The following is a 14487-nucleotide window of genomic DNA, read 5'->3' on the forward strand; positions in this document are numbered from 1 at the left end:
TTGACACTCCCTGTCATGAATCAAAAGATGTAGGGAAAAGGTCATGTACTTACTAACTGGCACCAAACTAAATTCATCACTATAAAATGAGAGAACAGAAATGAAGACTGCGTTTCCCATTATGCTTCTCTCTTTGTAAGAGCATCCATCAGCTTGCACAACACCAAAAAGCAGAATTTGTTTATATGCATGTCCCCCAATAAAAGGTCAGAGAGAAGTGAGAAAGTGAAGAAATAAGGATTGCAGCCTTTGTCTAAGCAAGTAGTTCCTTCCCTTTAAAGTATATTCAGCCGCAACAGCCTTTGAAGACCAAAAGGAGAAACAATTCCCAACCACATAAAGAAACTAACAAGTCCCTTATATGGCTAAGAATTGCAATGCCTTTTTTTTTTTTTCCCCACAGCCGGAAAAATTAGAACAAGAGGGAAAAATAGAGCAAACTTTAAACAGGCAGCTCTCTGAGTGCCAGGGAATTCACACAGGCACATCATTTCAGCTCTAAGAACTGCCAAATACTTTCTTCTTTAAAGGGAAGGAGGACATTACACCAGGTGAGTCCCTGAAATCTAGATTTTCACTCTCCTGCTGTAACTATGGATACCTAGCTTTAAAAACCTTTTGTGATGTAGTGGTACACCAGGCTCCCTTATCTCCTCCTCTGGTGAAACGCCTCCATCTGAAGTTCCCTAATGTCCCTTTATCTCACCAATGCACCATCTCAAGGTTTTGCCAGCTCTGGGTCTGTGCATCCAAAACAGCCCTCTGCCCTACCTACTGCATCTTCAGTCTGCCTCTCACCCTCCCATAACACTGGGACAAGCATTGCCACCTTCTCAACCAGGAAGGTAACTAGATTCCATCACACGTTGTCCCAAATGACCAGAGAGTTTCTCACAGGCAAGACACACAGGACTTGTTGGTTGATCTAGTCCTGCCATCTCCCATTGGCATGAGGCAGAAAGGTCAGGCTCCTGTGCAGCGTCGATACTGAACTTTGAATTGCGCAGCCTGGCTGGTCTCTAAATATAGCTGGGCAGAGGAAGAGCTGTGAAAGTGGGTGGGGAAGGGAGTGGGACAGAAGCCAAATGAGCAATCAGTTAAATAAAACAACATTATGTTGGTCCACCAGTAAATTCTCTCATTCTCCTCTGCCACATTCTGCATCAGAGTATTTAAGTGCAGTTTCAGGATTTAGTCGATTAATGTAAACTCACAGAATAAAAACAAACTGCTGCTTGATTTATACTTGGGGAGGGGGGAATACAAATCTGTTCAAGAACTTCTCAAATAAATTTGAATCACACAGGACTGACATCACTTCCACAACATGACAGCCCATAAATCATCATCAACCACATGGTACAAACCATAAAACATGTGTCATGAAGACACCAATGAGGAACAAAATATCAGAGTGCTTTACATTGTAAACATGCAATCTTATGCATCTTGTCGCTTCTACTATGATCTATATAAGTCAGGTGGTTTATTTCATTCATTTGCATTTGAATTAAGTCAATACAATTAACAGAGAAACCCTCATAGAAAATCTGTCCAAACAATTTCATCTGCATAAATATACCACAAATGAAGCACTTTAAAAATCTAAATACTTACTTTTTAATAAACAACCATATTTGATACTGAAGTTGACTTTACAACAAATAAGAGAGAATTTATTTCCACCACAGTTGCATACAAGCAAGCACAAAACCAAGACAAGAAAGAAAGAAAGAAACAAAGAAAAAAGGAAAGAAAGAAAGAAAAAGTCTTTCAATCCAAAGAGCAGGAAAAATAATCTTTTTCCCATATTTGACAATGTCAGATCTGAAGTCTTTCAGCTAATAAAAACTTCTAGGAGAAGAGATTAGACTTTGCTGTAAACCAACAAAATATAAAAGACAGTATGACTGAGGAATTCAACAGGAGCTTCCTATCTGCAGCTACAGATAGGATAAGCAACCTTTGCTTCACTTTTCCATTTAGAAACACTGTATCCTCAGAAAAAACGTACATAGAAAACTGACTTGTTTCAAATTTCAAAGAGACTACACAGTATTCTTACCTTAAGAATTTAATAAATAAAAGCAAAACCAGCTCTACAATACTTTTTGTGGATTAACTGCACTTAGTCTCTTACAGAAATTGTTAATTTTCATTATAGGCACTGGGCTCCATATGAGACATCTCCTATGGCAATTAGACTTCCACTCTGTATAAATCATATCTCAATTGTGGGAGAGAGTGAGACAAAGACAGAGCATCTGGTTTAGGCTGCTCATTCTCTAAAATGATAAATCAGGATAAATAATGTTAAATAGAAATTATAGCCACAGAAAATACAAAATGCTGTTAAGTATCAAATAGGTATGTCCTCATCCATTTGCACAATGTAGAATTATTTTGATAGACTGTTCTTATTTTTCTTGTGACAGTATATCTTTTTTATTTCTTTTTATAAACCTGAACATTGTTCATCTGTCCTGGTTTTCCCATGGTGTACAGTATGTGCTTCGTGGGCCTGATTCTGTCTTGCTGAATCAGTGAATCTTTTTCATTGGTTTTTCAAACGAAGCAGAATAGATCCTTCTCTCTATTACTTATAACTTTTAATATTATTGTTAATCTGCTACTTAAAGTATTGGTACATCGTTCTGCATCAGTAGCCACCATTCTCGGGCTCATACCCTGCACATTTAAAGTAGCTCTCTGTGTAAAAGTGTTTACTTCTAAACTTCTCTCTGTCACTCAATCTTGCCCATATGAGTGGGAAAGCAATTGCAAAACATCACTACAGAAACACTGGCAGTATAGGTTCTAACAATATCTGAGTAAATCACTGTTCTCTGTCTCCCTTCTCTGCCCATCTGCAGTCTTTGGTATGGAACAACTATATCATAAAAGCTCATATTCACACATGCTTTTGATATTACACTATTTAATCGCATACAGCTGTAGCTGATGAGATTGTTACAAAACACAATTTTAATGCAGCACTGGAAGCAAGTTCTGGAGACACATTAACTAATTTCCTCTACATAAAATCTCTAGCATTAAAAGACTTTTCTTCAAGGAAAAAAATAATTAATAAAACCAGACCATTTGGTTTTTTTAAAAAATCTCTTCTCCTGGACAACCCAGAATGGGGTTGTTTGCAAGTGAATTCAAAGTCCCTGCCTGGAGTACAGATAGTGACAAAACCACTTCCCCCCAACAAAGCAAAACAAACAAACAAAGGAAAAAATTAGAAAATCCTGCTTGCAATTATATGCAAAGGGAACACTATCCAGGCTGCTCCTAGCAAGACCTGAAATGAACTCAGACATTCTGCTTGGAATGCATATTTTCTTATCTGTTTTATAATTCATGGAAATCTAAGAACCGACAGTCTGATGATTTTTACCAAGATACTTGAATTAAAATGTGAATATACCATCTTGTGTGTTTTCAAAGGCCCTCATGCATTAAAAACCAAACTAGTCCTTTTTTGGAGCACTGTACTTTATTTTGAAAGGGCATCTTGTATAAGGCATTCTAAATTATAACTATTAACACAGAGTATTTGCCACAGCAAAGTCTTTGTAGCCTAATCTGGCAAAAGCTTGCAACTTCCATCTTTTGTTACAGAAATAAAATATCTGCTTGCAAAATAAGTATTCATAGACTATCATAATACATAAATATTTGAGGGAATCAAAATCTGAATTTTCCTTTTCCACGGGTTTGGTCTGGGTTTTTTTGTTTGGTTGTTGGGGTTTGTTTTGTTTGAGTTTTTTGGGAAGGCTGTGGGTGTTGGTTTGGGGGTTTTTTACATTGTTTGTTTTTAATTTAAACACGCTTGCATTGAGGCAACACATGAAAGGAAGATCAACCAAGAAAATCAATGCCATTTTAATACATATCAACGTCTCTTACAACAACAAAAGTATATTTATCCAAGCATGTAAAGATAAATGGAAAGCAAATCAGTTCATATATTTCTGCATTTTTCAGAGGAACATAACTTTTATCTTCCTCAGTGTTTAAACCAACTGGCAAACACTAGAGTTAGATATTAATATTATCTAAATTATAGCCAGGCTTAAATATTTTTAAATGGCATTTAAATGAATTCATATTTCTATCTTGTAGGCATTTAAAACACACTGTGACATACTGAATCAAACAGGGCCTAAGTGCGAACAAACTTCATTCCTAGAAATGCATTTCTCTCTTTGCAAGTGTTTGCCTTTACTTTGGCACGATCACATGGGCTCCAGCTAGACTTTTGAGCTCTGGCAGCGATCCAAGCTGCAGATGGTTGGAAATGCAGCCTGAAATCAGTGTGTGGTTGATGAATTACTCCTTACACCTGACCCCTGCTTCACACCAGGCACCAAGCACAATCTGAACACTACTAGCCAGAGAAGCCCTGTCAGGCATCTCTATATCTGGAACGCTTTCTTCAAGGCCTTCTGTACGGCCAGATGGCCAAGAGCGGGGAATGCCGTAAAGTCACTAAACAGAAACGTGAGTGACAAAAGAGCACGGGATTGGTAGGTACGAGGTGAAGAGAGGCAAGAGCTTTGTGCTGATTCCAAATGTGTGCTTTCTAAACGAGGTTGATGGAGCAAGTAGGGAGGTACACTCATGACACACAGCTGAAAGAGGTCCTCAATTCCTTTGTGCAAAAGGATGCCCTAAAAATGGCAAAAAGGAAACAACACACACCCAAATGTGCACACATAAAATTACTATATCAAGCTTAAACTTTTCTGAGTACACCTGTTTGAATTTCCCAATTGTTTTGTCCTCAACTGTCATTTCAGGAACATGCTCATTAAGCTGCTCTTGCCTACGGGCCAGTCTGCGCACCTTTCACATCCTCAGAGACAGAGTTTTATTCAAGTAGGTGTTGGGAAATAACACTTCTTCCTTTTGCATGTGTTCACACGTGCATCAGACACACAGAGATGAAGAGGTACTGTGAGTATAGTAAACACTGCCTCTCATTTGGGGTGTTTCAGCCACCTGACTGCATTACAGAGTCAACACCATGAGAGTTAAACTACCAGACCCAAACCATGACTAATAAGTAGGAAATATCTGGAGAATGCATGAAAGCAAACCGCACGGAAATAGCTGCTTAAGTGGTATATTTTTACCCTAAGTGCAGGTACAGCAATCGTAAAATGAACAATTCTTGTCAAAAGGTAACTGTGGCACCTCCTCCTTTCTACCCAAGTGATTCAGGTTTCTTCTCAGTATGACCCCAAAAATAGTCCTAATCGTAAACTGCAGAGGACAAAGTTAAAACACATCATCTACTAATTTAAGGAGGCTGCTTCAGCTCTATTCAGTGAGGTTAATATTTTCCCTCCCTTTTTTCACATCATTACATGGTATTTCACATTGCTTATTTTTGTTTTCTTCTGTGCAAAATAGCAGAGAGGAAAAAATTTGCATCGGCAAGCAAGCAACAAAAGAAAAACTCAGACCACAATGCAAGATTTGGCATCATTATCATTTTGTATGTGACAATTTGCAATATACCGCTGTAAACTAGTTGTTGGAGTAGTTACACCATCAGCAAGGATGCAACTAAGGAAATTCATTTAACGTCTCAAAATCAAATAAAAAAAACTATAGATTCTCATCAGATATACATGAGCTGAACCACCTTCATGCAATATTCTTCGCAACAAAAATAGAAGACTATACTTCACCTACAACAATAACCAAAAACACTTATTCTGAAATAAACTCCCAGGATGACTGGACCCTACTCTTAGGATCTGCCTAAAGAAGTTTCAACACTATACTTTCAAACTGAAGTTGTCAGACAGTATTATGCCCAAATGAGAAAAATAAGGTTATGTCTTTCCTCACAGTCAGTGCTTGTGTTTAAGAGGCATATTAAATTCCTTTCAATTGTCTCTTTAGAATTGATAACCTTCCCCCACCCCCCCCTTTTCTTTCTTGGATGACAACAGCTTTTCCTAAACCTGAAATTAAAGTTTTAGCTTCAGTGGTGGTATTTGATAATGAAGGAACACAAGTAAATTGAATGAGCACGTGCTTCATGTTCCACAAAAGGCCACAAAACACTAAAAAGTTAAAGCAATCAGACAAACATATGGAATCCATACTTTTACTATTTATAATCACATTACCCATATAGCTATTCATTTACACCATTTCTGCACAACAACGTGCTAGCCATGTTAGAAGACAGAAATACAGACTGTAGACTGAAATCTTGTGCAGCTCTGTGCTCCCCTGTGAGAAGGACATGATGCACAGTAACGCGGTACTTCTCATCAAAGAACCGAGACAACTTCATCAAACAAGCGAAGAAAAGGCTACACTTCACCCAAACAAGCTGGGGAACATGAATTTCCAAACTTTGCCTGTTGAACATGCTGTCACTCTGAATTTCGCAAGCTGTACAGAAATACCATAAGAAAGCCTAGAATTTCTTTCTTAATTACAAATGAATGCAAACCTCTCCCCCTCCCGCAGCATGCATGACTATGAGTATAAAAACACATTCTTTCTGTAGAGCTGAGACCTATCACGTTTGGTGCAAGGAGCAGTTTTTGGAAAATAAAAAGTTGACGTTCTCAGGCTGGTTGGAATCATACAAAGGTTTGTTAATATGTGTTGCTCCAATAGGCATGATAAAAGATACAGCTCCCTTCCACAATATTATGTGATTACCCAACTATTAGCTTTAGACATACAATAGACCTAACTGCTTTAAAATGTCCCAGAAGCTGACGGCTAGCTTTAGGGTAACAAAATCCAGATGCTGCCTGTCTGCACTACTTTAAAGTCTTATGGGCTATAGAAGAAAAATACCTGTGCCTGTATATATATGCATGTGTATATGTGTTTATTATTTTGGTTTTATGTATGCACTTAACTGTGGACCAAGGAAAATAAGAAAAAATAATGGTATATAAAATGTATCACCATTTGAAATTTTACCTGTCCTTATTGTAATAGTGAAAGTGTGCAAGGACAGATGCACATGATTTTTCACGGGGCTGATAATTTTATATACTGGCAATAAAAATGCACTTAATTTAATTTTTTAAGCATTGGGTTAAAAACAGTCATAGTGCAGAAAGGTTATTGTTGCTATTTTAAGCTTAAATATAAGGGTAATTTTCTAAAAAGCTTATTTTAAAAAGTTTTTAAAAATGAGATAAAAAAGGAAAAAAAACCAAAAGGACGACTGGCAAAATGTAAGCTACGTGAGTAAAAGGCATGGAATGTCCAACATTTCTCCTCCAATACTCGAGGCTATTGTTCTTTCAAAAAAACACCATCAATTGTTTCATGTCCTTGGCTTGCCAGGTTTTGAGGAATAGCAGCAGCCTGCGTCCCCCAATCCCCCAAACGGTTAAAGCTATAGGCAATATTGCAGTCAAGCTAGTGACGGGCTGCTGCTGCAACAGCAACATTACACACTAAATGGTCACAAAGGTAAAAAGCTATTTGGATTGACCTTGAAAGGAAGAGGGGGAAAATTATAAAAATCACTCCAAAATACAAAATTACAAAAGGCTGAGTTGCATACCAAAAAAAATTCTGCACATTGCAATGGAAGAAAGGGCAGAGCAAAGAATGAGAGGTATCCCTGCCATAAATTACAAGGCTGTAATCATACCGAGTGGTTCTAGTGTCATCACAACTCCAACCAGCCTGAATCACAATTTTTACAATTAGTTAATTTATATAACACATAGTTGGGCTATAAACATTAACGGGAAAGTAATTTTTATAAACAAGGAAATATAACTTATCCTTTCGAAACTGCAGCCAGATAAACGTGCTTTAAACCAAAAGTCTGGACAAGTCAGCCTCCCTTGTGGCACTTCACCACACACAGACACATATGTCAAATGTCCTATGTGTTAAATTTGCCACAGAGGTGCAACTTATATATGTGTATGCAGTACCATACCCACGTTTGTGCACTCCTGCCTTCGTTTTTCCCTCCTAAAGGATGTTTGTTTATTTACAGAAACTGGTCATCTGTAGCTGTGAGGCCACACTTTTACCTTGTGAGGCGTGTATTTTTTCCTTTTCTTCTTTTCCCTCTCCAAATACAGTGTCCTAACAAGGTTTGCAAACTTTCGGTTTAGGGCTTTCTTTTGTTACTGTCCCTTGGTCACACAGGAAATCTTTCCAGAGAACTGACTACTATACAATGATATTATAAAAATAAAGCTTTAATTAACTAACTCATTGCCAGGTAGCATAGAGTACACCCAGCCTCTTTAGGACAGGCAGGCCTGCTTTCCAGTCTGCTGGCATTTTAAAAATTATTAAAAAAAAAAAAAAAAAAAAAAAGAAGAAGAAGAAGAAGAAAGAAAACGGAAGTGTCCGTGATGGATACACTCTCCAAAAGAAGTTACCCTCTATTTCTAGACCTTTTAAATGCAATAGAGTACAACCGTATCACCCTCAATATTTAATGAAATATTAAAAGCAGTGCAATGCACTGAAACAAACTCCATCAGATTTACAGTCAGTTAGGTCTGAGCTTTCCTGCGAGCTCCACAGCATCCCCTCTTCAGCTGATTAAAAGTTTGAGTTGTCACAGACAGCTTTTCTAACAGCAAAATGCTTTTAAGCTGCGAATAAACTGTAGAGATCACTGGAAAAGCCACCAAAAGTGCTTCGTGTCTGATGCTGTCCAGAGCAATCGTTATCCCATGCCATAATAAACACGCTACCTGCCCGCTGTTACGATAGCGTTAACCGCACTGTTCTCCCCAAACAATAAAAGGAATTAGCCGACGCCAGCAGCCTCTGGGGGGGGAAAAATAAATAAAGAAATAAAGGGGAAGGCAGACGGTAACCTTCCTGCCTCTCTCACGCCCGCTTTCTGCCTACCAGCTCGTCTCTCTGTGCACCGAACCCGAGGAAGGGACGGAAAATCACCAAAGAGCAGAGGCGAGCCCGCAATTTGCGCGGCTCCGCTCTCCATCCCCCGCCAAGCGCCCGGCCCCGCCGGTCCCTACCTTGGTTTGGAGATAGTGGGGGTAGTAGTAGGTGTACTGGGGGTACATTGGCTGCTGGTCCAGGCGTTTGCCCATGTAGCTGGAGTCCTTCTGGCTGGTGCGGGGAACTCGTTGGCAGGGTGTAGTGCCCCAGGGCCTTTCTTCCTCTCACGCCGCTATTCCTGACAGCGCGGGCGACGGAGGAGGCTGCCGAGACTCCCTCGCCGTTTACCGCGCACTACTTCCAGCACAGCCAAAAACGCGCCCGGACGAACATAAATACGTGTGTGTGTGTGAAAGGGGTGTGTGCGGGTGTGTGTGCGGGTAGGTGGAAGCCCCGTGCCCGGGTGCCCGCGGCGGAGCAGCCCGCCTCCCCCGCTGGCAGCAGCGTGCCTCCGGCGGTGCCCACTGCCCGGCTCGGGAGGGAAACGTCCTGCGAGAGGAGCCGGGAAGACAGTGCAACTCCAAACCTCCGCAGAGCCGCTCGCTCGCTCTCCTCGTCCTCTCCTCGGCTCGCCCCGCTCTCGAGCCCTCCCCTCTCCTCTCCTCTCCTCTCGCTTCTCCACCCACCCCCCTTCCAACCAAAAAAAAAAAAAAAAAAAAAAAAAAAAAAAAAGGAAATTTAAAAAAAAAAAAAAAGGAAAAAAAAAAAAAAAAAAAAAAAAAAAAAAAAAAAAAAAAAAAAGGGAGGGGGGAGGGAAGATCCTTCCCCAGCCTAATTGCCGCTGCCTCCCTCACGGAGTGACATGGTGCTCAGGGCTCGTCCTGTCTTTCATTCAAACCCCCTCCGCGCCGCGCCGCCGGTGGGAGGGACCTCGGCGCGCCGCTCCCCCGGGAGGTCGGCGCAGGCCGCGCGGCCGCCCCCGCGCCCCCGCCCGCCCCCGCCGCGCCCTGCGCCCCGCGCGGCCCCGCCCTGCCCCCGCCCCTGCGCCCAGCGGGGAGCCCCGCGGAGCGGCCGCGGGACGCGGGGAATCCGAACGCCGCGGGGCGGGGGAGCAGCCCCACAACGCGGGCTTATGTTTGTTTGTTTGATTGTTTATTTATTTATAATTTATTTTCTGTTTGAGCAAACGGGCGGGGGAAGGTCATGGAGCCCGGTCGCCGAACAGGGAAGTCGTCGTCCTCCCCCCTTCAGAAAACTACTCGGTGCCGTCGTCCGGCGCTTCGCGGAGAGGCGACCCCGGGCCAGACATATTAAATACTTACTTTGTTAGACCGCTTATATAAGACTTGGTTTATTTAAAGTTGGAACAAAATGGAGGAAGAGGGTGAAGGGGAAACTCGCCCGGTCTGGCTTGCGGGTGCCTTCACCGAGACGTGTGAAAATACCGCGGTGCCACAAAAGTTACCCGCGGCTCTGTTTCCCCCCTCTCAAGAAGGGCCGGGCTCCCCCGCCCGCAGCTGCTGCCGCCGCCGCCCGAGCCCAGGTGAGGGCCAGGTGTGGTCCCCGCGCCCGGCCGGGAGCCTCACACCTGCCACAGATCCCAGGCGTGCAGGACCTGTGTCAGCACCGCGATCCCAAATATTTATCCTCCAAAAGGCTCGAAGGAAGAGTCTGTCTTGCAACAGGACTATAAATCACCAGGGAAAAAGTGCATGAATAACAAAATGTTTCCTCTTGCACACAAATCCCAGCGTTTCTCCATTTTTAAAATAACTTATTTCTTTAACGTGTCATCAGATTCCTGGGCCTTTCTACAGTGGCTTCGCCTATTTATAAATTTTTTGGGGAAAAAACGTGGGGCAGCAGTTTCTTTTTGTTTTTATTTAAATCATCCATAGTATTGCAGCAGGATTGTCAGCTGCTGTATTATCAACCAAATTGCTTTAAAAAAATTATAGAAAGGGTTTCTTTAAAGGGACACTTCTCAAGGCTGATAGAGCTAAAATTAGACTTGCCAGCTGTGTTTTGGTTTGTGGGCACGTGCTTGCACATGACAGGAACATGGAAATATCACGCTTTACTCTGGCAGTTTGCTGTTCTCAATAAGCAGAGAGTTTTGTTATGGGTCCTTATAACTTCCCCATAGCCAGTTAGTCCATGAGCAAAAGAAAGCAGCTGAAGGAAATGGGCAGTGTGGGAAGCCATACAGATGCTCAAAATACTGCCTATACACTGTGCTTTCATCGCCAGGCGTTAATAATCATTGGTAGTTAGGTACCAGTCCTGTGCCACATCGGTGCTGTGCTTGCATAGGTATTGGCCCCTGTTGCAGGAGAAAAACTTTGCAAAACAAGTGCTCTGTGCCCAGAGCACTGTACAGGCATTAACCAGGTTCTTGCACATATGGATGAGCTCTGTGGAGCATTACCATTGCCCCAGCTTCCAAATCTGCTGAAACAGATTAAAAAAAAAAAAAAAAAGTCTGGTTGGGTAAACTATTACGTATTTTCACTTCCTAATGAATTCCAAGCCAGCCAGGACCATGTGATTCCTCTTCTGAGGGTCCCTCTTACTCATTCATCTTCTCTTCTGAGAAGTTTATTAAGAAAAAAGATAGAAATGGGAGGAGAAGCGTGCAATTCCCGCCTCCCAGCCCCATGGTTTATATCACTGCTCAGCTTTAAATATACTGCTTCTCGTAGTAGTGCATGATACTCTAGTGATACTCTTGCTTACGCTTTCTTCTCCACCTCCCAGCCCCACCCACACACACACACTTTCCCTGAGGATGAAACAGACTGTTTGAGCATTGGTTGTTGCAGAAGTGAATAGTGGTTACTTGACTATACGTGATACTTTGAGCTGAGACAACTTTCAGATTGTTCTTTCAATTGCCAGAATTAAGTTGTTGTGCTTCTCACCTTCTCAGTTTTCCCTCAGGATATTAACACAGTTTTTCTTGCTAAGCGGTTTGCTCGTAGAAATGAACGTAACCAAATTTGGGAGAAGATAGAACCTATGTGTACAGGGTGAAATAAAAGATAAATACTAAGAAAGTAGAAAACTGTGCATTCTGACCAGGAAGGACTGATTTGGCTATATCATCTGACTACTGTGGGTATTTCAAATGACGTCATAAAATTTCAACCCAAGATTTCCACACACTGTCCCATCAGATGTACTAGCCAGTAGCTCCAACAGTTCTCACAGCTAAAAAAAGGTGGAGAACTACAGAAGGCAGCAGACTATTATCTGAGTGGGTAACAGCTCCACCCTTCTCCTGCTCTCTCTCAGCAAAGATATGCAGATGGTTTGGATTTCCCTTTTCACCTGTAATCCTGACCAGGTGCTGAGCAGCCTCTGCTGTTTGCTCTGAGTGCTCTGCATCTCGCATGATTGAGTCTTCAGAGATGCAAGACAGAATGGAGGCAGCAAAAATAGGAATTCAGTATAAAAGAGTGGGGGGCCAAGGGGAAAAGACAGGAGGCAATATAGCATAGCAAAAATGCAAATGAACAGCCACAAAAGTAGATTTAGATAGCATACAGTCTCTGAACAAATGCTAGTGCTGGAAAATGGAAAATTTCCATTTGCAAAATACAGACATCAAAAAGATCATCTGTGACTCGGGAGCACACTGTTTAAATAGAATCCCCTTCATTTTCTGGCCTGTGCATTTGAATAACTGAATCCACTTGCAAACTGAAATAGCAGTTTGCCTACCAAGTGTTAAGTATAAATGTTCCTCAAAAGAAAAGGCAAGCTGTTCGATCCCAGTGAGCAATAGCTAGCAAACTTCACGACTTTTTTTCTTCCTGTGGGAGGCTCATTATCAAGCCCCAGCCAGGTCCACTCCTGGGAACCCAGGGAGTAAACCATGTCCCTGTGCATTTGCAAAGGCACGGGCACCACTGGCATCGCTGACCTGAGGGGAGATTCGCAAGCCAGGTGAGCAATAACAATCTCTTCAATGGGAAGTTTAGAAATGAAACAAAATAAATGGGAATACATCATCTGTAAACCAGAGAGCCAAGTACATTTGAAGACAGGCACCAAAGGATATTAACTCAGTAACAACCAAAGCTGTGGATAAGAAACCTGGAGTTAACTGACAGGAAAAAAAAAAAAAAAAAAAAAAGAATTCTTCTCATGGCAGCCTGAAGTACAGAAATTACATATGTTTGGATGTATTTTTGCCTTTCATAAAATGCAGATTTCATCATTCACAAGAAGTGAGTTAAAAGAAAAAAGCAGACACCTAGTAAAAAAATGTAACTCAGGGGTGTTTATTTCCCAACATACAATTCCACTTACACTTTCTTTTTTTAATAAGCTTTTTATCTATCCTATTAAAACCTGCTAAAGTTATAGATATCAGAATCAAGTAGCAATTCAAACATTTTCTACCTCCTTGCTCTTGAAAAGTAACAATCCGCTTTAACTTCTGACAAAATTATGTCAAAATTTTCTAAGTCAGGACTAAGGAAATACAGACACCACCACTGAAAGCAATATAATATGTTCGAGGAAAAAAACCAAACAACTATTACCTTGGGCTTATGTTTTTAACATTGTATCTCTAATTTTATTCTATTTGCTCATTAAAGCTATTTCAAAGGAGACCACAGTGATACTTGATAGCTTGTTTACAATGGGTTACAAGAAGAGTACTGATTTTATTTCTAGATCTGTCAGCACCTTCAGTTCAGCTACCTTAAAACTGTACTGATGAACACAGAATTTTACTATTTAATAGTTCATTTATCAAGCTGATTTACCTAAGGATAGCTAACTGAATTTCTATAAAGTGCATCCCAGTGCAACCATCAGTAAAGCACACGATAACTATGGAGGGGGTGGGGGGAAAAAGACACAGAGGTACAAAATGCTTAGTTTAACAATGACAGCATTAAGTGTCTGGGATTTACAGAACCTCTCTGAGTTGGGGAGTGCCTCCATTTTCAGATGTCTACCTCTAACAGGAGAACAAATACCACTGAAAGTGGCTTTCAAAACACATGCACACCTTCTCTGCCTGCATGAAAAAACAGCCAGGTTTGCTCTCCAACCTTCAGCAGTAACCATCGTACCACAAAGTCTAGAATTAGGCAGAGCTGCAAATGGCATAAACTAAATCTGAAAGAGTAAATGTATAAGATTTGGAAAAACAGCAAAATCTTGCCAGCTGTGATCATATTTCATTTTTTTGTCCTTTATTATCTTCTGTTTTAATACTATGGCTCAGGTATTTCCATTGGTCTACTTTTACATAATGCAAAAGACCCAATCCTAAAGGAAATCTTCAGACAGCAGCAGAGTGAAAACTTTTAGGAAAAAAGTGAACAAGAGTGAACATTCACTGATACTAAATTTTTTGTGTTCTGTATCTGATATAATCCCTCATATGCACAAGCAAATGAAACTCAAATGCACAAGCAGTCAGTTCTACAGATAGAGTGAAATTATGCATTAATGTCCTCTTTTGGCAGATGTTAATGGATACAACCAAAGTAAATAACATTATCTTAGAGTTTTGTCTACTTTGCATCTCAGAACACTTTGCAAGGGTTAATTAATCTTGTGATTCGGAAAAGGATTAAGTAACATGAC

The 14487-nt window shown here is 41.0% G+C and overlaps 1 protein-coding gene across 8 annotated transcripts in view; it reads right to left on the minus strand.

The window, feature by feature from the left end:
- Positions 1–14487, minus strand: part of RBMS3 (RNA binding motif single stranded interacting protein 3) — a 766388-nt gene that overhangs the window by 435024 nt on the left and 316877 nt on the right. For 2 of the 8 annotated variants that reach the window (XM_050319221.1, XM_050319212.1), the window contains exon 1: positions 9015–9495. The exons of the other annotated variants lie outside the window; for them this stretch is intronic. In XM_050319221.1, the coding sequence (XP_050175178.1) occupies positions 9015–9089 (75 nt within the window). In that variant the 5' untranslated portion in view covers positions 9090–9495. Of the gene's footprint in view, positions 1–9014; positions 9496–14487 lie in introns of those variants that run through there. 8 annotated transcript variants of the gene reach the window in all.

The sequence above is a fragment of the Myiozetetes cayanensis genome, unplaced genomic scaffold, assembly GCF_022539395.1.
Source record: "Myiozetetes cayanensis isolate MyiCay16 unplaced genomic scaffold, myiCay2020 scf1, whole genome shotgun sequence".
In the NCBI taxonomy this organism is placed as follows: Eukaryota; Metazoa; Chordata; class Aves; order Passeriformes; family Tyrannidae; genus Myiozetetes; species Myiozetetes cayanensis.